Source organism: Chenopodium album, chromosome 15 (assembly GCF_948465745.1).
Source record: "Chenopodium album chromosome 15, dcCheAlbu1.1, whole genome shotgun sequence".
NCBI classification, from domain to species: Eukaryota; Viridiplantae; Streptophyta; class Magnoliopsida; order Caryophyllales; family Amaranthaceae; genus Chenopodium; species Chenopodium album.
The window spans coordinates 5,802,312-5,825,669 of NC_137848.1; the positions used below are offsets into that span (position 1 = coordinate 5,802,312).

The following is a 23,358-nucleotide window of genomic DNA, read 5'->3' on the forward strand; positions in this document are numbered from 1 at the left end:
TGGTGGTTTTCCGGTAGAATTTGTGCATTAAGATTAGATAAATGTTACCGGTAATTAAATTGCTTAATTTTCAAAATAGTGGGTTTAATACTTTAATTTGCTGCAATTAATAGTAAGAGGGCAGAGGGCTAATTTGTACACAGTAATCAAGTATTGGGGCTCATTTGCCACATATTCCTAAATGTTACTAACAACCCTTAGAAAAACAGATTAATACAGGGAGAGGTAAGAATTCCCTTACGTAATTTTAGTAAGCGACTCGCAAAACTCTTAATTCTAACACTAAGCTAGATTTGGTGAATTTTAGTTGGCCTCACAACACCCTTAATTCAAACACTAAGCTAGGTTTGGTGAATTTTAGTTGGCCTTACGTGTAATAGGACTTTTTGTACAAGGCAAACAAAACAACCCATGCAACACATGAGCTTTAACAGTTCATTTGAGCTACTGAGCATAGCAGATCTCAACAGAGCAAATCAGGTGTTAACAGAGCAATTATTAACACTCAACAGAGCAGAGCAAAGCAGGGCTGACCAAATTTCAGCAGAGTAAACTATAGTAGCTCAAAAGAACAAGCCCTAAGAGTATTTATGGTTAAAGTCATATGTTACCAGAAGTATACATCGAACTGTTGGACTTTTTGGAAGACAAGTGAGATGAATTATTACTCAGGTGTAACCGTGTAAGTCATATACTCCACAGCACATTGCTTTAGATTGATAAATTAACATGTAGAAAACTATATCGAGTGTGGGAAAACATGATACAACCTTATATCAGTTTTACAAAATTTGTAGGTAAAATGAAGAGACAAGAACGCCTAAAATCACACAAGGAATACACACCAAAAGGCAAAAAAACCCTCTGAATATCTGCTTTAGCAACCCAAGAACGCATCCTGAACTTCACTGCTTCGCACATATCTTTCAGCAGTAACCTTGAATTCGAGTATTCAAGAGTCTGCAAGCACCATCATACAATGAGTTAATCCTCACATCCTACATGAAGGGGCCTTAAACTCATTGGAATCTGCCAAAGCTCAAAACTTTTGCGGAAAGAAGCACTTCATCCATCTCTGATAACATCATTCAGCGCAGTGTACATTTGATCATCTACGACAACGGACCGGTGATCTTGACCTTGATCTTGACTTTGACTTTGACCTAGATCTTGACCTTCTCCCCCTGCGTAGAAATTTTAAAATTATGACAATTTGTGCAGCTTTATAATAATTGGCAGACTTTACCTTCACCTACATTAATCAGTGTTAGTAATACACAGTTTTCTCCTATTACATACGTATTATACTGCTGTCATCCCAAAATAAATACAATATAATGGTAACTAAAAAGCTGATCTTTTACAGTTGTTCCCCTTTCTTCTGGTTTCTGCTTTTTATTCGGTTTTGCAACAGATAAACTAAAAAGGACTAAAGAAGTTTAAACATCACACCAAAGCATACCTGCTACCGTCAAGAGAAGGGTAAGGAGAATGCCTGCGCTGTGAATGCTTGCTATGAGGAGACCGTGAAACTTGTCTAAAAATGAAAACATCCATTATACAGATCCCAAGAGCAATGACTTTATATATAAGACATGACGCTAAGCCTTAATCACTGCAGGACTAATAAAGAACAAGCACCCTTGAAATGAACATTGCTTATCGACAGGAAACTGAACCGTCTACACTCTACAGGTAAAAGGAGAAGGGTGTTTATTGTTTACTATGTCACTTGGAAGACTCTAAAAGCATGAAGTTAAGTGCCAGACTAAATAAGCATAAGACAAGCCAAGACGTTACTTTCCAATGCACCCTGGATAGCGTGCAAAGGCTACATAATCACTTTCATATAGCATTATGTCCTAACCCCAGCAAACATACATGCACGCAATGCTGAGAGAGAGAGAGAGAAACTCCTACGGAGGCAGATTCACCCTACCCTTACTAGTCAAAGATTTATAAGAGAGACCCATAAGAAAATCTAATCCCAAAAGAAAAGCAAAAATTGCAAGTACAAGCCCAAAGCTACTGGTCAAGCAAAACATATCAATACTAGATGATATATTATAAATTGATTATTAAAAGAATATGATGGTTAGCAATGTTAAAATAATAACTGTAGTCATGATGTAACATTAGCAACAGTAGCAGCAACCACAGGAGTACAGTACAACCTACAACCACAGGTAGATAGGGTAAAAAAAAAAAAAAAAAAAAAAGGTACACAAACGTACAAATAACAATATAAGTCCGGAAAAGTGAACAAAAATATACAGGCACAAGGTATCAGTGAGAGGAAAGTGGCCGACCACTTTAGGAATTTCAAAATAAAAATTGAAATTTATGTTATACTTGTGAGTTTTATCATGATTACAGCAATACCTTGCAGAAACACTGTAGCCAGATACAGAGTACTAATCAATTAATTGACATACATCTCAGTATATCACAACATTTTACACACTTTCAGTTTTGCTATTAGTCAAGAAAAAGCATTTGAAGAACAAAGATTCAACAAGCACTACAATGCAACCCAATGCTAAACTTTAATCAAGCTTAAATTGATTAGTCGTCAATGCACTAGGATTTTATTTTGATTTATCAAGCTTAAATTGAGCCAACCAAGATAGCATAAAAAAATGAACACCACCAACCGCACAAGCTTGTGCAAAATCAAATAAGCATACATCACATTTTTGTATTAAACCAAATCTCTTGTATGTAACAGACATGTGGACAGTATATGACAAAGCATATTAGACAAACTCCAATCATCTATTTCTACAACCACATAGCAACACAGTTACACAAGAGTTCGAATCAAAGTTGCACAACTTGCACTTCAGCTACCAATAGTTAAACAGGAAACTGTATCAAAATTGTATACAGAAATAAACCGTTTCAGATGCCAAGCAAATCTGGAATTATGCTAAAAAAAGGAAAAACAAGAAAAGAAAATGGCAGTTCCATGGTAAGATTGTTGTGAGGTACTGTATAACAGAGGTGACTTATTAAGGAAAAATAGTACACTTAAGTTGCTAATTCATCTTGGGTACTACATATGGGATTCATCATCCAAGAGGAGGGACAAAAGTTGCTGATTAAGTTCTCAGATCCATCAAGATACATATGCTCTATCAAATACAAATCAGTTATTAAATTAAATCAGCAGAAAATACTTCAGAGAAAAAGCAGCCAATAATTCCAAGAAAATTACCACATCCATATGCACTCTCCTTTAAATAGGAAATCGGTAACCCAAAGGAAAATCTTATACACATTCAACATTCAAAATGATAATAAATATAAAAAGATACACTTAGAGATATGTAAGATGTAGAAACCATTTGGTACATACCTTCGCTTAGACCTGACAGGAGAAGGAGACAAATTACGCCTTTTTGAATGAACCTTCCTGTAATATAAAACAAAATAATGTTACAAATGAGCATTGGCAAGTACCAGAGACACAGGAGGGGGATAATAAAAGGGTACTTAATAAACCTTTTAGAGTCGTTTGAGGCTTCATCATCAGAACCATCTGAAGCTACTGCGCTTTCCTCATTTTTCCTACCTCTACCAACTGATGAGGAACGCCTTCGTTTGTGCCTACTTGCATCACTTGAGGACTTGTGTCTTGATTTATCACCTTTCTCATCCTTTGTTCTCTCTTTTTTCTTGTCAGCGTCATCTTTACCACTTCTCTTTTTGTCTCTCTCCCTTTCTTTTTTGCCATCCTTGTCTTCATGGTGAGGAGACCTTCTAGAATCTGATTCCCTTGTTTTCTCCGTGTGTTTATCATCTTTCTCTTTCGACCTCTCTCTTGAAATATTATAATCCTCTGTTTTATCCTTCTTTTGACGCTTTGGATCTCGTCTACCACGAGTCTCCTCCTTCCCAGCTTCCCTTTCCTTACCAACCTCCATCTCCTTATAATTGTCTTTTCCAGATGAGCTCCTCTTATTTTCATGTCTATCACGTCTTTTGGCATCTCTTTCCTGGGTATCATCTTTGGCTGACTTTCTCACATATTCTTTCTCAGTGAGAACATCTGGCCCACTTAAAGTTGCTTTGCGACCACTATCTATTAACTTAGCAGATTCAGACTTAACGATAGATTGTTCATCAGCAACAACACCATCACCTTTCTTACCCACAGACACGGAACTTCTAGAAGAAAATTGCTGAACCTCTTTATTCAACTTAGAAGCAGGAGAATCATGGTTGCCATTACTACGATCACCTTCAGAAGCAGCCACATGTTTTCTGTAGTCTTCAAGCTCTGGCTGTCGGTGACCATTCTCTCCAGCTACTTTGTCAGACTTGGACATGCTTGAAGTCTGGTATTCATCTTCATCATCAGAGGAATAATTTGCCAGGCCTAAAACATTCCCAGCCCCAGGAGTACCAGAACTAGATTCTCCACTAACAAGTCCCTCGGATGCTTTTGCTTTTACAGGAATAAGGACCTTAGCAGAAGCCTTAAGAGCCGGAACAGTTGGACGTGGTGGTGATGTTTTGAGAATTGGAACATGGTTCTCAGGTCTAGCCAAAGCTGTTAGAAACAGCGCCAAATCAAAGGGCCAAGATGTCAGGTGAATATCGTAATAGATGGCAAAAAAAAACACATGTGCATGCAAGCATCATAACAATTACCGTCAGCAGCAGGATCATCTTCACTAAGTACTTTTGTGGCAATTTCATCAAAAAGCTCATCCGTCACCTATGTGCACAATGAAAAAGTCAATAAACCCAGAAACATGAAAATGAAGACAACTTTCAACTCCCATAGCAACCTTCAAGAGAACTTCAGTCAAAACACGTTTTATTTCCTGGTTGATGGCAGCAGTTTTCTGTACTTCTTCATAATCCTAAGAAAAAAAAATCATTTTAAAATCAATAACATCACCTCAAGACTAGTTAACATGATGCTGAACACTTTTAACCTGCTTAAAACAAACACAGGATAAAATACCTCATCCTCCTCTTCAGCTGACTTGGCTGAATCCATGCTTTTACTGTCTGCCTGATCACCCTTTGCTGTTGACTTATCAATAATTTCATCTTCGTTTGATTGACTTTCCTCTTTAAAGGGCTCTGGTGCCGAACTTGTAATTGTTGCTTTATTCTTAATTATTTCCTCTCTTAGCCAATTAGGCACTGCAGCCTAACAAGAACAAAAAGGAGCAAATATGACAATACAATTTCTCAAACAAAAAACAAAATTGACCCTTGTCAGAACAAAAGAAAATGCCTTTTTAGGACGTTCAGAACTCAACGAAGCCCCATACGCATCAATGGGAAAAGATGCAGTAGAATGAAGAGAACCTCCTACACCCAAACCAACAGGTGAAGTAATGGATGGAACCGTTGGCTGAAAGCTTGGGCCTCTTCCAAACATAGGTGCAGGCTGTCCAGGAAGTGGAGGTATACCTATAGACGGATCATGCTGCAATAATTTTAAAAAATAAGCTTATATTTAAGCAGATACTTAAAAGTATACATATAAAAATGTTATAAGCTTATATTTAAGCAGATACTTAAAAGTATACATATAAAAATGTCAAATCAAAGACCTGTGATGCTGACGGAAATGCAGGTGTAATAGGTGGATAGGATACGCCTGGTGTAACAGGAGCAGACCAGGCATGCAAAGAAGGCACAGCAGTAAAAGAATCTGTTCCTCTTACAGGACCTGATGAATCAGGATAGCCGGATTGCATCTTTGACTCACTTTCATGATTGTATCTTGGAGCAAAGCTAAGAGGTTGATCCATTGGATCCATTGCATGATTTCCATACGCAAACCGAGTATGATCCATTGGTACTGACCTACCATCAGCAGGAAGCAATGGATGTCCATGTTGCTGTCCCTGAGAGCCATCTTCCTTACCTGCCACATGTTTTGTAATCAGCCAGCTGACAATATGACTTCAAATTCACACTAACATGCACTCATACTCTGCTTAAACCATCCTTTATGAGATGGGATAGCTTATTCTAGGTCATACCACACTAAACACTAAAAAGGTAAAAACACCTCAAAAGTCACATCGGTAATACAGGCAAGCATCTGACAGTTGTATGCATTATGAAATAGCTAAAATAAGACCACCAGGAGTATGTAAGTGTAACTGTATCCTACATAACTGAATAAATTTGGAAAGCTTATAAACAATCAGAAGAATGAACTACACTGAATAATATATTTTTAACAAAAAAAAGTTAAAAGGCAGCGTTGCATTGTTCTGTAATCCCAGAGAAGTGGCATTGCATCATTAATATACGAAGAACGCCAAAACATCAAGACATTATTTAAAGGTGGTCAGTTTCTTGAACAATGTGATTCATAAACTCTGCACAAAGACCTTCAGTTCATAAAATGGTTCTTAAATGTCCTCTTCTGAGCCATTAGCTAAAAATCCAACATGTGGTTAAAGCAGTAGTAGCTAGGATTTGAGTAGCCAGTCTTGTCATAGCTTTAGGCATAATCGTTCATGTGAGCTACTTCACATGAAAACACAAAACTCCAAGTTAACAATTACCTGGAACAGAAGAATAACTAGAAGGTACCTCCTGCTGATGAACAAAAGAACTTGTTGATCCTTGATGGCGAGGAAATGCAGCACTCATATCTCCACCAAGAGCTCCATCTTTAGTAGCGTATGAGAGATGCGCATCTGGGGCATATGAACTGAAGGGTGCAGGCTCCTGCTGATGAACCGTCGGTGGTCTATTTAACGGTGCAGCTGATCCTTGATAATTCTGATAGCCAGATGAGGGATAGGAAGCTTGCTGAGCATCTTGATAATGAGATTCAACAGGTTGGGCATACTGGTTTGCATAGTGCGATGGCTCTTCTTGCCGTACCACTGACGTGAACTGTGCCTGTTGAGGCTGACTTTCCATTGCAGACCTGGCAGATGCCCAAGCCCTTGCCTTGGCTTCCCAGTCTTCTTCATTTGCATGGGCTGTTTCATAGAAATAAGATCATTAAAGAGATTGTCACCTTCCTTGTTTTTTACCGTTAATTTGGGGAAGAGGAGGAGTTCAGCTTATTTTGTCTGAACTTATTTACACAGTAGAAAATTTTATATGTGAGAGTGTCATAACTTGATTTTCACTGTTGCTTATTGCTGAACTTATCTGGAATTATTTAATTTAAACTTATCTGAAATCATCAAAACTTATATTGTCTTTATAAGTCAGAAGAAGTTGGACAGAACGGGACCAACGTACAAATAGACACCGCTAAAGAAGGTAAGAACTGATATTAAGTTCATGAAAAGACAAAAAAGGAAAACATTAGAGCCTAGAGGTTGAAGGTATAGTATGTCTATCTACAATCCTAAACATGAATCCTGATAAGATAAAGTTCCCAATGAAAAGACAATGAATATGGCCAATATAAATGCAATAGTGCAATACAATTAAGAATTGGACTAAAGAGAAACCTAAACAACTAATTATGCCCCTTTAGTAGTAGCCGAATTCACATAAGCATATTGCTGAAGGCATTGCAGAAGAAACATCTGACCATGCAGTAACTATCATAACCAAAGGAGACCAAAACTCAAGTAAAAAAAAAGTAATTAGGCATCAGTAACAAGATGGTTTACCTGGATGTTCCCAACCTGCATGATGGTTCCAATTTGCATTTGTCCAATCCTGTAAATGTATGAAAAAAACAATTAGTAACTACTATATATCCCAGCAAGCCACAAGAAAGAAACAAAAAGTACTGTATTGGTGTATCCCCTATTCCCCTCGGAAAGAAAAAAAAAAAAAAAAAAACAACTTAAAGCAATATGGATGCTATAGATTAGAAGACAGCACAGCAATATACCAATCATAAGGAGTTTAAGCATATGAAAGGAGTCATAATCCACAGAGTATATCATATAAGAAAATTCATATTGGAACATCAACAAAGGCAGTAAAAGAGTTATAATCATCACTCCAAGTCTAAATGAAACAGCTACATCTTCCAGTGAGAGTAAAACATGTTGGCCAGATGAAGAGGTATGCAAAACATCACTCTGTCCATTGCATAACTGAGGTGTCATCAGGCCAAATTATCAATATAGCACTAAGTTACCTTCTCGATTTTTCCTTGCTTCCAGACTAAAAAAAGCAAGAGGCTAACAGGTGCTCATGGTATAGACCACTAAACTAATAGCTTTGTAAATAAATTCAAACCAGTTCATTATTAATACAAGTCTACATGATACGGCTAAATCTTAGGTGAAAGTAAAACATATTGACCGGATGAAGAAGCATGCAAAACATTACTCTGTCCATTGCATAACTGAGGTGTCATCAGGCCAAATTATCAATATAGCACCAAGTTACCTTCTCGCTTTTTCCTTGCTTCTAGACTTAAAGAAGCAAGGGGCTAACAGGTGCGCATGGTTCACCCTACAGTTTAACACCCTAAAATTTGACTCGATCACCATGCCCAACTATGGTAACAAGAAACAAGCAAAATGTCCCTTACAAAAACTTATCATCTCGATATATGCAGCTACAATCGTCATTCATTGAGCTTAAGAACTCCAACCGCTTTTAACAAAAACTTCCCATGCCGGTAAGACATGCAAAAACTTATCTCTAATCACTATCATCATATATTTCAGAGCTAAAATCAAAAACTACAGGATATCATATATTCTTCACAAGTCCTCCAGCAAAGGCAACAACATTCGAGATTCAAAAAATGTCGATTTATAACATTAACCCACAAAAACCATAGTAGTATACATAAACAATCAACCATAAAAGGAAGATAATTTAACAAAATGTCTATTAGAAATCCACACAGTTCAATAAAATTACAATATTCTCATATTCCTAATAACAATTCCAATCAAAACAAAACAGCTTAGCTTAAACAATTCCAAGAAACCCTCAACAAAAAGAAAACCTACACTAAAATCAACTACACCCTAATTTAAATCAACCCCAAAAACCCCTAAAAATCAAAAACCCTAGAAAAAGAAAAGGATACCTGATGCTGGTAAGGAGGAGGAAGAGGGGGTGCTTGAGAAGGACGAGGGGGAGGCGGCGGAGGAGGGTAAGCTTGCGCAGGAAAAGGCTGGTGAGAGTGCCCGGAATACGGCGGCGGCGGAGGTGGTGGGCCCCACTGATTCTGCTGCTGCGGCGGCGGAGGGGAAGGAGAGTGAGAAGGGTGGTATTGAAATTGGCCGGAATACCAGGAGTTTGCCGGCGGAGGAGGTGGCGGCGGTTGATTGTGGTGAGGAAAATGGGGATCCCCCGCCATTGATGGCGGCGCTTGAGGTTGTGGTGGCGGCGGAGGAGGTCTCATGTAATGGTGGTGCGGTTGTTGGTAGGACTCCATTTTTATTTTCTCTCTCCTCTATTCTTTCGTTTCTCTCTGATATGTGATACAGTTCTATTTGATTTGGGGGAAGAAGTGTCGCGCTTTTTCGAGGAGAGGAAGATTATTTTTCTCTCAAATTATTTTTTGGCTTTTGGTCTGTTGCTTCATATTTCCGTCGCTTTTCAGTGATGACTCAACATAAGGGATTTAAATCGAGTTTTGAATATCATCATCTTAAACTTTACTCGTTCCAATTAAGGTGATCAACAAATACTTTGTCTTTCCATTATTTTGAATCAGCAAGATTTCAAATTAGTTACTACGTAAATCACTTCGACTAGCTAAAAATCAATTCAAACCAATTAGGGTTTGGTGCAAGTATGATTTGAATAGTTTAGTCACTAGGTTAAGCTTTAGTTTGTTAAACCCTTTAGTTTTTTACCCACAATTGAGCTAGGTTGAAGTGTTGAACCATGAGCTAATGGTCATGTTCAACTGTTAAAGGCTCATTGAATTGCAAAACCCCATTAGGTCTACCAAATATTGTCTTGCTTGTGAGATGGTAAGTTATAAGACAACAAATTAAAAATTAATCTTAAAGTTCTGATAGATTTGATGGAAGTTAAATTCCACATTCAATATCCAACATATACTGTTACAAGGATCCAACGGCACAAGGTGCAAATGCGCTCTAATTGAAGTAATATTGTATAATGTACACTTGCAAGTTAGTCAAATTCCAGATTGAACTAACTAGTTTATATATATTGGGTTATTAATACACAAGGATATAAGAATTGGAAGGAAAAACAATATGTGTCGCAGCTACATCAAAAATTTGAGCTGCGCCTTTTAAGCCATGTGGTCGCCACCATCAACCCACCAAAGCACCAATGCACAATTTCTTCATTGGATCTGTTGCATGAAAATTTTGACTTTCGCCAAATTCATAGATCAGCAGCTGAACAGTTTGCTTCAACCTCTCGTGGGTCGTGACTGCAGTAGAAGACTACTGTTAAGAAAGGTAAAACAGTGCACCAATGTGTTCTGTACTTCATACCAAGTAACTTTCATGGAATTGCTCATAATGCTTCAAGCCACAGCATCTGCTTGTTTACGGGTTAATCTTGCATACAAGCCGTCCTTTAGAAGAAGTTCCTTGTGACAACCCACCTACACAGATAAAACTGGACTCGTAAAGACAGCCACAGAAGAACAAAATTAACATCACTTTTGGACGCCAAAAGGATAATTTTGCACATAAAGTTCACCTACAGGCTACAGCTACAGTTTCCTATAGGTCAATCTGCATTTACAATTAAAGATTTTCATCTCATCAACTTTCTACCATTACTTGGTGGGAAATTTAGAACATTGTGCCAAATAAGACATATTATACATTAGAAAGCTTCAAATCAGAGGCTTGAGAATCAAGATCATCAATCATTTATGACATGACCTACCTCGACAATATGACCACCACTCATCACTACTATCTTGTCAGCAGCTTGTATTGTGGAAAGCCTGCATAAATGGAGCATCATATTCAACACAGTGAGAAGCCATGAAACTGTGTGTGATCACTATTCATTAAAGGCTTATAGGTGAGAGACAGACCTATGTGCAATTACTATGACTGTTCTCTTCGATCGCGAGTCATTTTTTACTGCACGAAGAACGCCCTACATACAAAATGATATATTAATAGCCATGTCAAAATACCCTCCTTTCATATTCTTTTTCCCATTTTTTTTAAGTAAGCAGAGTATATATTGAGGAGACAAAGAGGAAATCTAATACAGCTTACTCAGAGCCTACCAAGGATTTATCAATTTTTTTGTTTCAAGGAACTCATGATAAATCCCATGGTTGAGTTACACACAAACCTTGATATTGTGTTCGCTTTCTGCATCCAAGGCACTAGTAGCTTCATCAAGAATCAAAATGGCTGGATCTCTAACGATAGCTCGAGCAATAGCAATCCGTTGTTTTTGTCCACCGCTGAGCAGATCATCATCAACAATGGTATTATAACCATTGGGCAAGGATGAGATAAAGTCATGAGCAAAAGCTTGCTTAGCAGCCCACTCAACATCTTCTTGTGTGACCTCTCTGGGACACCCGTATCTAATGTTTGAGCTTATGTCCATTCGGAAAAGCCGAGGTTCCTGTTCAAAGAATGTGTGAGCATGGTAGGTTTTGAAAACTATATCTCTATTACCACACAGGCAGGTTACTGGCTGCCTGGCTGATCCATCAAGCTTTAACTCAAAAGTGCAAGACAAAAACCTGGCCCACATATCCCATCCTTGCTCTCAACCATTGAGCGTCTAACTTCTTAAGAGGAAAGCCATCAATTAATATCTGCAGAAAAGGAAAAGACAAAAGAAAAAAATATTCTTTTGAGAGAGTGTAAACCTTTGGTATGAGAGAGAAGAAGCATACGGAATCTAAGATACACATACCTCACCACCAGTAGGCTCATAAAGACGTAGAAGAAGATTCACAATTGTGCTTTTACCACTGCCACTAAGACCAACCTGACAAAATAACTTGATTTAAAATGGGTCCTTAATGTCATTATGCAGCCAGGAAATCAAAGCTTTGTTAGTAGTCCCTTTCAAATGCTGATGAGCTATTGGTTTATTCTTCAAGTGTTTACACAAGCCCCTGGCTCCTCCTCTCCTAATGTAAGGTTATCAGGGCTATGTTGGGTGGGGGGGTGGGGACAAACTGCCTACTAGGGCCCAACTAGGTCCAGGAAATTGAAAACTTCTGTGTTCAAGCCTGGCAAACATGAAAAGCAAGACTACAAGTCTGTGATTGATTGGACTAAGTGGAAGAACCAATGGGTGGCAGGGACTACCCCTCCAGAATGGGCTCCAATAGTTTTTCTCCCCCCTAGAAGGGATCATTAGTAATAGCTTATGAATTTTAACGTCACTAGCAGATCTTTGATTATGTGGTTTTTACTTTCCCCTTCCTTTTTTTTTTTTTTTGACAACTTACTTTCCCCTTCCTTTTTACTCCACAAAAGGTAGTTGTATTTAGAAAAAAAAAAAGATCCAGAACAGCCCCACCCACCTCCCACCCCCCCCCCCCCAACAAAAAAAAAAAAAAACAAAAAAAAAAACACAACAGCAAAGAATTTAAACCCGTTGTTAACACCAAAGTACCAAAAAAATATTATCAAGAATTGAGTAGTCCCTTACTATAGCAATAACTTCATTCGGGTGCATGGAAACATTTATGCCTTCTACTACATGTACCTGTTTAAACTTAGCATGTTAGTCACAGAGAATAGTGCAAGCAGCTAAATAAGAGCTAGAAACATTCAGGTTGCAATTGAACAAGTCATTTACAAGGTGCTAAACTATGGAATTTTGTAATCTATATTACAGTTCTGAGATACTTGAAACCTACATTTATGATCTTTAAACTAGAATATTTTGTATTATACCAAATGGTTCAAGCAATTTAGTGATTGAGAATATAATTTGGAAGAGATGGCGACAAAAAAGAAGAATAGACCACAGCTCATTTCTCAAAATATGAAAGACAAGTTACCCAAAAACAGCATCTCTAAATTTTCACAAGTCATCTAAGTTACAATAGAGAGATCCTGCATATTTGCTTATTTCCATGGTCTCAAGACTCACAACTCTCAAAGTTCCACACATCATCCAAGCAACACCAGCATATAATAGCATATGCACAGTGTTAGACAATTCAGGACACTACCAGTGTTAGTGGTTATGTGCTAACCGAGCAGAAGAATCTCTGAAGATTGAAAATACCTCAGGCCTTGTCGGATAGGAAAAGGAGACATCCACAAAATCAATATGCCCAGTCAGTTTTTGCAGTTTCAATCCTGCATCATGTTTCCAAAAATAGAAATAGTAAATAACTACTAATAATAAGTGATCACATATTCACACATAAGAGCAGACAGGGCTTAAGCATAGATGAAACACGAGTTGCATAGCAAGACATGTTTTATTTTCTTATAAAAAGTGAGATGGATAGCCAAGCAACTAATACATGTCAAGCAAAAAGGATCACAAAATCCACAATAGTGAATATTGATATGAGAGGTCCAGATTTAGAATGCGGAAAGCCATTATATCATAAGAGCACAATTATTTAAGTGGTCTCAGTTTAAAAGTGCAACCAAGGATTCAATGGAGCAAGGAGAGCATGTCAGGACCATGATCAGAAAGCAAAATATTGAATGTATCGATCTGAGAGGTCCAGAAAGATACTTAAGATCCTGGTGAATCTTGTGCTCCTTTATTTTATACATATCTAATTTTCTGACCAAGAAAAACCTTAAATTTGAGAAACTACCTTCCGAGATGAACTGTTCACTAGGCACAAGATCCATCAGCTGAAATACTTTTTCACTTGCTCCCACAGACTGCATTAATGATGATACATTATCCCCTATCCACCAAGTGGAATAGATTAGCCATTCACTATATAAAAGAAACTTAGTTAGTTGTTCAGCTGATAGACGACCGGCCAGAATAGACATTCCCCCAACCAGCACAGCAATGACCTAAAAAGTGAAAAGATATATGTCAGTTTGCACAATACCAAGAATTTAGGCTTATAATGTTTAGAAAAAAGAAAATCTGACACTGTTGTGAGCAATTACCACAAACAGCAGTTTTTACTCAAAGGACATGACTTCAAGTTTTTACTCTAAGGGCATGGCTTCAAGACTAGGGCTACGTTCCGTTCAACTTAATTAAGTAAATATTTTCTTTTATCCAAAATGATCAGATTAGATCAAACCATATCATTTTAATTGTGTTTGTTAAGCGCAAAATATGAATTCCGTGGTCTTAAAATATAAGAAAATCATTTTTGGAAAGTACACATAAATACATCCCATTAACTAACATTTAATTAGGATTTATATACATATAGTGGATGATCAACTAGGTCAAAGTGTTGAGGGGTGGTACCCAAGACCTGGGATCAAATCCCGTGTACATCATTTGCCCTTGTGGCTCTCTCTACACCCAAAAAAAAAGTACATATAAACTCAAAGCTTGGTCAAATCAGGAAATCACATCAGATCAAATAAGGTTAATTGCACATAGCCTAGAAGTAGAATTGTGGTATGAGAGCAAAATGCGATAGACACCAATAGACAAAAGCAACCAGCAAAGTGTACCAGAATTTTTAAATCAACTCAGCCCAAAGTTAAGAACAAGCATTCAAACAATAAATAGCCAAAAGGTATGCACTATGCAGTGTTATCCAATGTTACTATCTGAGATCAGCATCTTGTTAGACAATGCTTGTGTTTTCCCTTCATTATTTTATCCAATCATATCAATAATCAGAAAAGTAATGGTGCGCAGCTAGGTCCAAAATGGTTTTTGTCGTATACAAAATGCCAACGATTTTCCAAATCACACAAGCATAAAAGTGGTCAAGCATAAGTTGAATAGTTTCTACAAAAAAAAATAAATAAATATTGTGCAAACCTGCGTTGAGTGATAAAGAGTATTGAAGCTGACATTCCAAAGTCCATATGCAGCACTTTGTCGTAAGCTGATACCAGCTAATCTTTCCAGCCACACCTCATACCTATCCACAATTAAATGTAGCTCATTTGTTTAGCACACAAACAGCCTGGTTTAATTTTTTGTACAAGAATACCCACCTTCCTAATTCTCGCTCTTCTGTGCCATAAACTCTAACAGTTCGCATCAAAGAAAGTGTCTCTTGAGCGACCTATGTCCCAAAAAAACTGCGTAAGAAGATGTTACCAGGAAAAAACAAGGAGAATTATGGGAATTAGTCGCATTACATCGTTGGCAGAGGCAGTGTACTCCTGGGTCAGCTTTGCTGCCTTCTTCTGATACCTGTAAGACAGCTTTCAAATCCTTTCTCACAAAAAAGTGACAAAGCTGTTTAAATCTGAATGAAAACATGCATAACCCAAGTCCAAATCATGGCCCACTAATCATGATTAACATACCACCTCTTCTGAGTCACTTAGGTTGGTAGGTGTGATATTAAAATTAAATTTCCAATCACATGATGAGGAATATAAGAGGGGAGGGGTGTGTTGAGACTCAAATTTTCTAGTAGTCACAAAAGACCATGAAAGGACAAGTCAGATCTTCATTCCAACAAATAAATGAATAGATCAGCATAAGGTCATCTGTCAGACTAGAAATGCACTCCAGCAATATGTTCAAGTTTTTTTATCTCAGGGTCTCTAGACTCTCTAGTCTCTACTTCTCTAGTGAAATTTAAATTTAGGTAAGCAAGGAAAGTACCCTAAAAGGGAATATTTCCAAGACAAATCAATTCTCTTTTCTTTTCACTATGGAAGCAAGATTCAACATTTAATTTCGACCAGCACAAAATTGTTCAGAGCATAATTTTGGAATGCTAAATTATCCACGGATCACACATAATAAAATTTAAGTGAATAGATTACAGTTTTTCGGTCAGCATAAGAAAGCAAAGGAATTCTATGTTCCAAGTTTATGAAGCAAGCATGGCATGAAAACTTACTGGCCATATACAATCATAATTGAGGAAAGAGTGATGCATATTGCTAACGTGCACAAACCAAGCGGCCAGGATAAAATTAGCAGATAGATCAAGGCACCAGTGCCCTGAGATAGCAAACAAAGAGTGAACATTAACAAAGATCTTAAAATAAGCATACAAAAAATTAAAAAAAAAATTTAAAAAAACGAAAACATTCCTGAAAGGCATAAGGCAAAGGAGAACCTGCAGAATATTGCGTGATATCAAATTAAGATCATTTCCAATCACACGAGACACCTGCTGACAATCTGCCCCAAGCCTGCTAGTGAGATCACCGACTGTTGAAGCATCAAAAAAGGATATGTCCTACAGAGAGAATGACTCATATCAAAACATGAAAATTTCTATATCCCAAGGAGGGTCTTGGAACCAATATGAAGGCTCAGAACCTGAAGCATGAGAGAAGAATACAACGTTTCTCTCATTCTCTTGACCTGCATATGAGCAAGAACTATGATCAAGATGGGCAATACAAGATGCCAAACAATAATTAAAAGGCAGGAGGTTTTATGAATTTGAGCTATTCCCTTTCCCCAAGTAAATGCTCGTTTGTAAAGGAAGAAACAAAATTTCAATATAGTTTGATTTGCAGATATTTGCTCTGGTTGACCTCAGTCAGCTGAAACCAGGAGTTCATAAATTTTGAAAGGATGCAGCCAATGGATATTTACAAATCAGAAGAAGTGAAGAAGAAAAGTATGTACAAAAAACCTCCACTCACTAGGATCATATTTGCAACGCTGAAACAGCCTCCTCTTATGCCACTGTAGCTCAAATAAACATGTTACAAGTCAGTTGCTCTATCACGTAATTTACATATATTTTATACTAAAACTATTAACACAAACAACAGTTTGTACATCAACAAATTATGCTTTCAAATTCACACTATCTCAGTACTCAAATTTCCCAAGACTTAATCCCTGAAAATTCACATGGTTTTATGAGAACAGTGTAATAAACCCACAAAAATTTTCACCCAACAACATCGATGAGCAATAAAGGGCCAACAGTAGATAATAAATACATGACAAAGTTAAACAACTTTCTCACTAAACATTTAACATGGACTTTCTTGTGACTTGTTCTAATTAATCCCCATCAAATAGAACATCTTTTGTATACTTGATATTTTCGCTAAACATGTCAACAGTTCAATGAAAAGTTGTCCTGTGAATAAATCACACTAAATTGAACCACTGAGTAATCTCTAATTCTCAAGCATTTCCTAGCTCTTGTCAACCTAATATAAGGAATAATACTTAGTAAAAAGCAGGCCAGTCAAGGATTTCATAAGGTAGATACTAGATAACAATCATAATAACTTGGCACATTGACTGACAAGATTCAGACCATAAAATCAGTTGCAAGAACCTTTGTAATGCCTTCAAATATTTAACACAATATTTCAATATTTTTGACAACTATGGTTTGAGACTTTGAGCCATGGGATAAAACCTAACTATTACCTATTAGTTGACTAACATGAAATATATCAAGCAGCAATTCATCACTGTCTACATATTTCAATTTCTTCCAATAAGTCATTCCCAACATACAATCCATGCCAACATAACATGATATCAAATTGCTGCAAAAAAACATGGCCAAGCAACATTGTTGAAATTCATTACAATTGAAGTGTGTAGATGTATGCTTAGACCAACATCTAAACTCACAAAGGATGATTCAAGGGACAGGAAATCAGCAAAAATTGAGGCATAAGCACTAGGAAAACTTCTAAGTGTCATCTCCTATATTATAGTTCAGAGAAAAAGGATGTATTGACCATACAAGATTTTGACCTGCAAATTCCTGCAATGATGCAAAAAATAGACAAAAGAACCACATTTCGACGGAAAATCATGGCATTGCCACTCTGTGCTGAAAAGATTGATGCTGTCAAGAAGTGAGGTATAGAGATCTCTGCAAGCTGAAAGGAAAAAACAAAGCACCATTTTTCCATCAAACACACGAACAGAACATCTCTAATCAATTAGACTTGTTAAACAAACAAAGTCATACAAACTGCATAAGTATCAGACATGGATCCCTTTATCCATTCATAAAAAACTAAAAGTATGAGCACAGTAAACTTGAGATTGTGACAATCATGGATTTCAGTTTTTATACGAACAATGGACACCCTAGTAGTTGCTATCTTAGTTTCCAAAAAGACGAAAATTTTAATAGCAAAGCATTTTGCTTCACCTCACCATGAGCCAGTAACAACACTGAGTCACTGAATGCACTATTAAGCGACCACTTTCAATTAGGTTATAAACCTAATAATGACAATTATAACTAGTCAAGATCAACTAAAATAAGCATGTCTTAGATAAGAATTAAATACTTTTTTTATCCAATTCTTCAAATGTGTAATTACTTTAAAACAATGAGTATAAACTTCTAAAAATGATCTATATTAAGGTATCATAAAGTGGCAAGTTTAAAATAGAATGCTTCCATCAATATTCTTCAGAGGCGACACAAGTATTATGAAACAATAAAAGTGAGCCAAATGTAACAAGTAATAATTCAAACCGAGAGAGTATAATATTACTTCTAGTTAGGCGTTCCAGCATTTAAACCCTCTCTAAGGGTCTGTTCACTTCAGCTTAATTTCAGTACAGTTCGGTTCAACTTCTAATTTTCTTCTCTCATAAAATATTCTTTTCAGCTCTATTCAGTTCAGTTCAGCTCCGCTCCAATCAGTTTAGTTCAATTTAGTTAGCTCAGTTCAGTAAATGTGAAAGGGCCCTAACTCATGTTAAATAATACTCACATATTTTGATACACAAAGCTAGCTTTTGCAAAAAAGCTAGATAATGTAGTTTCTAAACTATTTCCACCTTCAACTCCAATTATCATCTAAGTTTTCAACTTCCAACCGCCTTCTCAAACAACTTTTCGACTTTCAATTAACCTTTAGAACTATAATTTAACGCTCCAACTTTAAACAAATCACCTTTTCAGTTTTCGCCATATCCTTAGCAAATTACGCAACAATTACATGTATAACTGGTATACTAAATCAATTCATATATCAAAAACTATGGAAAAGCATAAACACCTAGTGCGCATAAACTACAACCATTTTATAAAACATATGAGAGAAAAATATACCGCAGTGATAATTAGAGCAGAAAAGGCAGCAAAAATGACCCAACGATCACTCCGAACCAACGTCCACATCCGATGAAGCGCATTCCAAACAGTCACCGGCTTCGCTTTAAGATCAACCTCGATTTCTTCATCAGACAACCTCCACCATTTTCCTCCGGGCAAAATCGCCGGCAAAAATTCAAAAATCTTTCGAATTCTCTCTCCTAACTCAACCTTTTCCGCAAATTCCTGATTCTCTGGATTAGTAGCAATTGGAATTCCGTTCACTGACGCCGCCGCATTGATGGGGAGAATTCGCCGGCGGCGGAGGAGGAAGTTTCTGGAAGGAGGAGGAAGACGAAGAGTTGGGCATGGTGAGGGGAGGAGAGAGAAAATTCGAGGGTTTGGAAGTGGTTGAGTATGGCGGAGAGGAAGAGGAAGTGGAGGGGTGAGTTTGAAGGTGAAGGTGGAGAGCGCCATTGATGATGATGAGGTATGAGTTTGTGTAGTTATTACTTCTGCAAATGCAAAGTCTACCGTTGATATTATGCTGCGTAAAGAAGACACACACCAGAAATTCCTTGGTTTTTTCATTTATCCGTTTTTTTTTTTTTTTAATTTTATTTTTTTTATGTCTATGTAATAATGTGGGTGTTTTCCATAAATAATGCTCAAAAAGATTAAAATTTTCAAATTACACCCTTTTTACAAAAAATTCCCTTCATACCGTCCACATTAGCAAGTTTGTTGTGTTTTTGAAATAAAAAGAAAAAAAATTCAATCAACACAAAACCGCTAATTCGCTAATTGAATTAGCGGTATTATAAGAATTTGTGCATACAATTGTGGAGATTATTTCACCTAGCAACTAAACCGCTAATTGAATTAGCGGTTTATATGTGTATAAACCTCTAATTCAATTAGCGGTTTACTAGTAAATAGTAGGAAAAAAAAAAATCAATTTAAATGTTGAGTGCCTAGTTGGACGGTATAGGAGGAATTTTTTGTAAAAGGAATGTAATTTGAGAATTTTTGCATCTTTGAACTATTTTTATGGAAATCACTCTAATAATGTGTTGAACTCTGTTGGTAACAATCGTAATTGGTAACATTGCTTGGTGAAGTCTTGGCTTTGCCAAGATTCTTTGGCCTATAAGACAATCTTTTATTCTCAAAGGATGGCCTTACTCACCGTTACCTTTAAATGAGTCGATGAAGTCTAAGGGTTTGTTCTCTTCAGATTATTTTAAGTTCAGTTCAGTTCTTAATTTCCTTCTCTCGTAAAATATTCAATTCAGTTCAGTTCAGCTCCAAGAAATTCAGTTCAGTTCAGCTCAATTCAATCAATCAAAATAGGCCCTAACTCTATTTTTAGTACTCCGTATAGATTGTTTAATAGTAAGTTTATTACAATCTCATAGTATATCTCAAAGGTAAGACTCAAATATGGTCTTGCATGACTAACCAAGCCAATCAATAAACTACTCGGGTTCGAGCTCGGTTGAAGCTCGTTCATGTTTGTTTATTTAATAAATGAGCTGAGTTTGAACAAATTTTGAAGCTCGTTTAATAAGTGAGCTTGGACACGAACATAGATATGCTCGTTCAGATATGTTCATGAACAACTCGTTTATTTATTTTCACGAACTATTGATTTATTTATGTTCAGGAATTATTAATTTATTCACATTTGTTAATTTAATTCTTAAGTTTATATGGTGTGATTAAGATTTAATTATTATGCTACTTTTGAGATTTTCAAATGTCAAAAGTACGAATCGCGTTTATTATAAAAGCTCGTTTATTATTAAGCTCGTTCATGAATCACTCGTTAATCAACACGTTTAATAAACGAGCTGTTTATAAACCGTTCGTGAACATACATTGTACTAAATGAGCCGAGCTTGAATAGATTTTTGAGCTCAATTGAAAGCTCGAAATCGTGCTCGGACTCGCCTAAGTTAAATGAACTGAACATGAACAAGGTAGTATTCGACCCTGCTCAGCTCATTTACACCCCTATGCATGTGTCTTATAGGGGGGTGTTAGCGAGTCGAACTTGCTTGCAAACCACTTGATGCTCGACTCGAGTTTAATTCATGGTTTTAACAAGTGAAGCTTGAGCTATTCTTGGCTCGACTCAAAAGCTCATGAACAAGCTTGGTTTTTTGCGGTATTACCTATTCTTGGCTCGGCTCAAAAGTCGAGTCAAGCTCATGTCCAGATTTGTCGTCAGATTAGTATACGGTATTACCTATACTGGATTCTTCTATTGCGCATATTAGAATTACTTAAAAGTTAGTATAAATATTAATTGTCATATTCAATTATTGTACATCATCAAACATTCAATAATAATACACATTACACCTTCCTTTGAGTTTTGTGTTTATTTATTCAAAGCATTTCTGACTATTAAAATTCCTCAATCCTAAAAGCAAAGTCGAAGAATCCTTTCTAAGCCATGTTGTTTTTCATATTTACCGTGTCAATAAATTGTTAGGATTTTTTTTAGCTCTAGTCTAATCCTATCTTCTAATTTAACCTAATATTTATTACCATATATGCTAAGTGTAAGATCTACCTAAAAGTGATAATGCGTTGTGGATAGTAAAAGAAAAATGAGTATTGGTGTGTTGTGGTGGTTGTTTAGGGTCTTGGAGTTATATGGGGGGTAAAGTTGTCTTTTCAACCTATGTCCTTGTATTAGCTAACCAAAACACTGCTTAGATCGACATGTTTTTATTCTCTTAATATATGTTTTTCAAGGGCATGTTCGGCAAATAACTTGTGGAGTAGCTTTTAATATCAAAAGTAGACTAGTTCCGTGCGATGCACGATTTTAACAATACTATAATTATTGGTTATTTTGTATAATACACATATAATTAATTTAAGCAAAACATAATGGGCATGTTTGGTGAAAAGCTGAAGCCGATCATGTTATCTGATTTTGACTAACTGGTTGTATTAACTTATTTGACTAACTTATTTTATTAGCTAATTGTACGTATAAAAGTGTTTGATAAATAGCCGATTGCTTAAATTTGTTTGAGTATATGAAATGACTAATAAGCTAATTGTGAGGATGGGTAGTTGTGGTTGGATTTTAATTTAAATGGGGGTAAGTGTCATTTACCGTAAGATATTGAATAAGCTAATTGAAAAAACTCATTTTAGTAGCTTTTTGAAAAAGAGCTTATTTAGTGGAATAAGTTTTTTAAATAAGCTTCCCATAAACACCTTGAATTAGCTTATTTAATAGTCAATAAGCTAATATTGGTCAAATAAGCTAATTTTGCTAAAAAAAACTAGTTATCAAACACAACCAATTAGATAAATTGAGCTGAAACGAAGGATATGTTACAATTGTTACATATATAATTATACTTTCTTTTGCTCCTAAAAGTTCGACTCACTTTGCATTTGCGCGGTCTCCAATTAATATATTTGAACATAATATCTTCGTCTATGTATAAGTAAATATTATACTACATATATAAAAAATATTGATAGTTGAAAAATTTATATTAAAGGGAATCTAATAAGATTTCACATGCTAATTTATTTCTTTTATATACATCATAGAATGTTGTCAAAGTTATTTAATTTTAGCCATATAAATAGTAAATTAGTCGAATTACGAAAATAGAGATAACATAATACTACGTATGCTATATATATATATATATTTTTTAAAAAAAAAAAACTGAAGAATTAATAGAGAGCGGAAACCCCAAACTTATACAATAAATCACAAATGTTGTCTATGTTATTATGATTTATCGTTGTCAAAAAATTTCATTGGTTAGAATTATTTTATTTTAATTTTAATTCAAAGATAATAGTGAAATTATTTTGCTAAAAAATATACTATGCTAAATGAATATATTCATATTATTGCACTTAGGGTTTGTTCTCTTCAGCTTAATTTCAATTCAGTTTAGTTTAGTTCAGCTCCTAATTTATTTTTCTCATAAAATATTCAGTTCAGTTCAATTCAACACCTAATTTCTTTCTCTCATAAAATATTCAGTTCAGCTCCAATCAGTTCAGTAAATCAGAACAGATCCTTAAAAGTGATATTAGCAATAATGATGTATCATAAGTAGTGAACAAAATTCTCATTACTTTATTTTTAGCTTAAATAGTTCAAAATAATATTCAATGGTTTAGTTACATTATTAAAAAAAAAAACACACACACACACAATTATTTTATTGTCTAAATCATGTGCCGTTCAAAGTGTGTTAGCTAAATAGTAGGTATGGATAGAGTATTGAGTAGAAACCTGGATATCTTTGTTATAGTATAACTTCGATGTAAAATTCAAG

At 36.0% G+C, this 23,358-nt stretch overlaps 2 protein-coding genes across 3 annotated transcripts; both read right to left on the reverse strand.

Moving 5' to 3' along the window:
* Nucleotides 1–692: 692 nt before the first annotated feature.
* On the reverse strand, nucleotides 693–9,458 carry LOC145582790 (uncharacterized). 2 transcript variants are annotated; one of them, XM_081639813.1, is made up of 12 exons: nucleotides 9,008–9,458; nucleotides 7,620–7,668; nucleotides 6,546–6,971; nucleotides 5,577–5,893; nucleotides 5,255–5,449; nucleotides 4,976–5,167; nucleotides 4,797–4,871; nucleotides 4,657–4,723; nucleotides 3,505–4,555; nucleotides 3,359–3,415; nucleotides 1,463–1,537; nucleotides 693–1,184 (listed from the first exon to the last, which is right to left on the reverse strand). In XM_081639813.1, exons 1-12 carry the CDS (start codon nucleotides 9,356–9,358, stop codon nucleotides 1,109–1,111), a joined length of 2,931 nt encoding a protein of 976 aa, XP_081495939.1. In that variant the 5' UTR covers nucleotides 9,359–9,458; the 3' UTR covers nucleotides 693–1,108. The 2 variants fall into 2 exon arrangements, with proteins under 2 accessions (XP_081495939.1, XP_081495940.1); XM_081639814.1 differs by lacking the exon at nucleotides 1,463–1,537.
* Nucleotides 9,459–10,014: 556 nt separating this feature from the next.
* On the reverse strand, nucleotides 10,015–19,621 carry LOC145582792 (ABC transporter B family member 26, chloroplastic-like). Its single transcript, XM_081639815.1, has 18 exons — nucleotides 19,046–19,621; nucleotides 17,725–17,852; nucleotides 16,641–16,683; nucleotides 16,309–16,353; nucleotides 16,103–16,225; nucleotides 15,881–15,984; nucleotides 15,165–15,219; nucleotides 15,018–15,088; nucleotides 14,839–14,941; nucleotides 13,688–13,898; nucleotides 13,138–13,211; nucleotides 12,553–12,609; nucleotides 11,806–11,880; nucleotides 11,630–11,704; nucleotides 11,227–11,508; nucleotides 10,958–11,022; nucleotides 10,804–10,864; nucleotides 10,015–10,513 (listed from the first exon to the last, which is right to left on the reverse strand). The coding sequence occupies exons 1-18, from the start codon at nucleotides 19,616–19,618 to the stop codon at nucleotides 10,433–10,435; spliced, it is 2,226 nt and encodes a 741-aa protein (XP_081495941.1). The 5' UTR covers nucleotides 19,619–19,621; the 3' UTR covers nucleotides 10,015–10,432.
* Between the last annotated feature and the right edge of the window lie 3,737 nt (nucleotides 19,622–23,358).

What these genes read in the sequence shown, in the direction of transcription:
- LOC145582790 (XM_081639813.1), bottom strand. Translation starts at nt 9,358, where the DNA reads ATGGAGTCCTACCAACAACCGCACCACCATTACATGAGACCTCCTCCG. An exon ending in AGATGATCCTGCTGCTGACG is followed by an intron (nt 4,556 to 4,656) that starts GTAATTGTTATG and finishes TGTTTCTAACAG; the next exon opens with CTTTGGCTAGACCTGAGAAC. An exon ending in CCTGTCAGGTCTAAGCGAAG is followed by an intron (nt 1,538 to 3,358) that starts GTATGTACCAAA and finishes TTTCATTTTTAG; the next exon opens with ACAAGTTTCACGGTCTCCTC.
- LOC145582792 (XM_081639815.1), bottom strand. Translation starts at nt 19,618, where the DNA reads ATGAAAAAACCAAGGAATTTCTGGTGTGTGTCTTCTTTACGCAGCATA. An exon ending in ATCATTGCAGGAATTTGCAG is followed by an intron (nt 16,684 to 17,724) that starts GTCAAAATCTTG and finishes TTTGAGCTACAG; the next exon opens with TGGCATAAGAGGAGGCTGTT. An exon ending in ATTCTTCTCTCATGCTTCAG is followed by an intron (nt 16,226 to 16,308) that starts GTTCTGAGCCTT and finishes TTCTCTCTGTAG; the next exon opens with GACATATCCTTTTTTGATGC.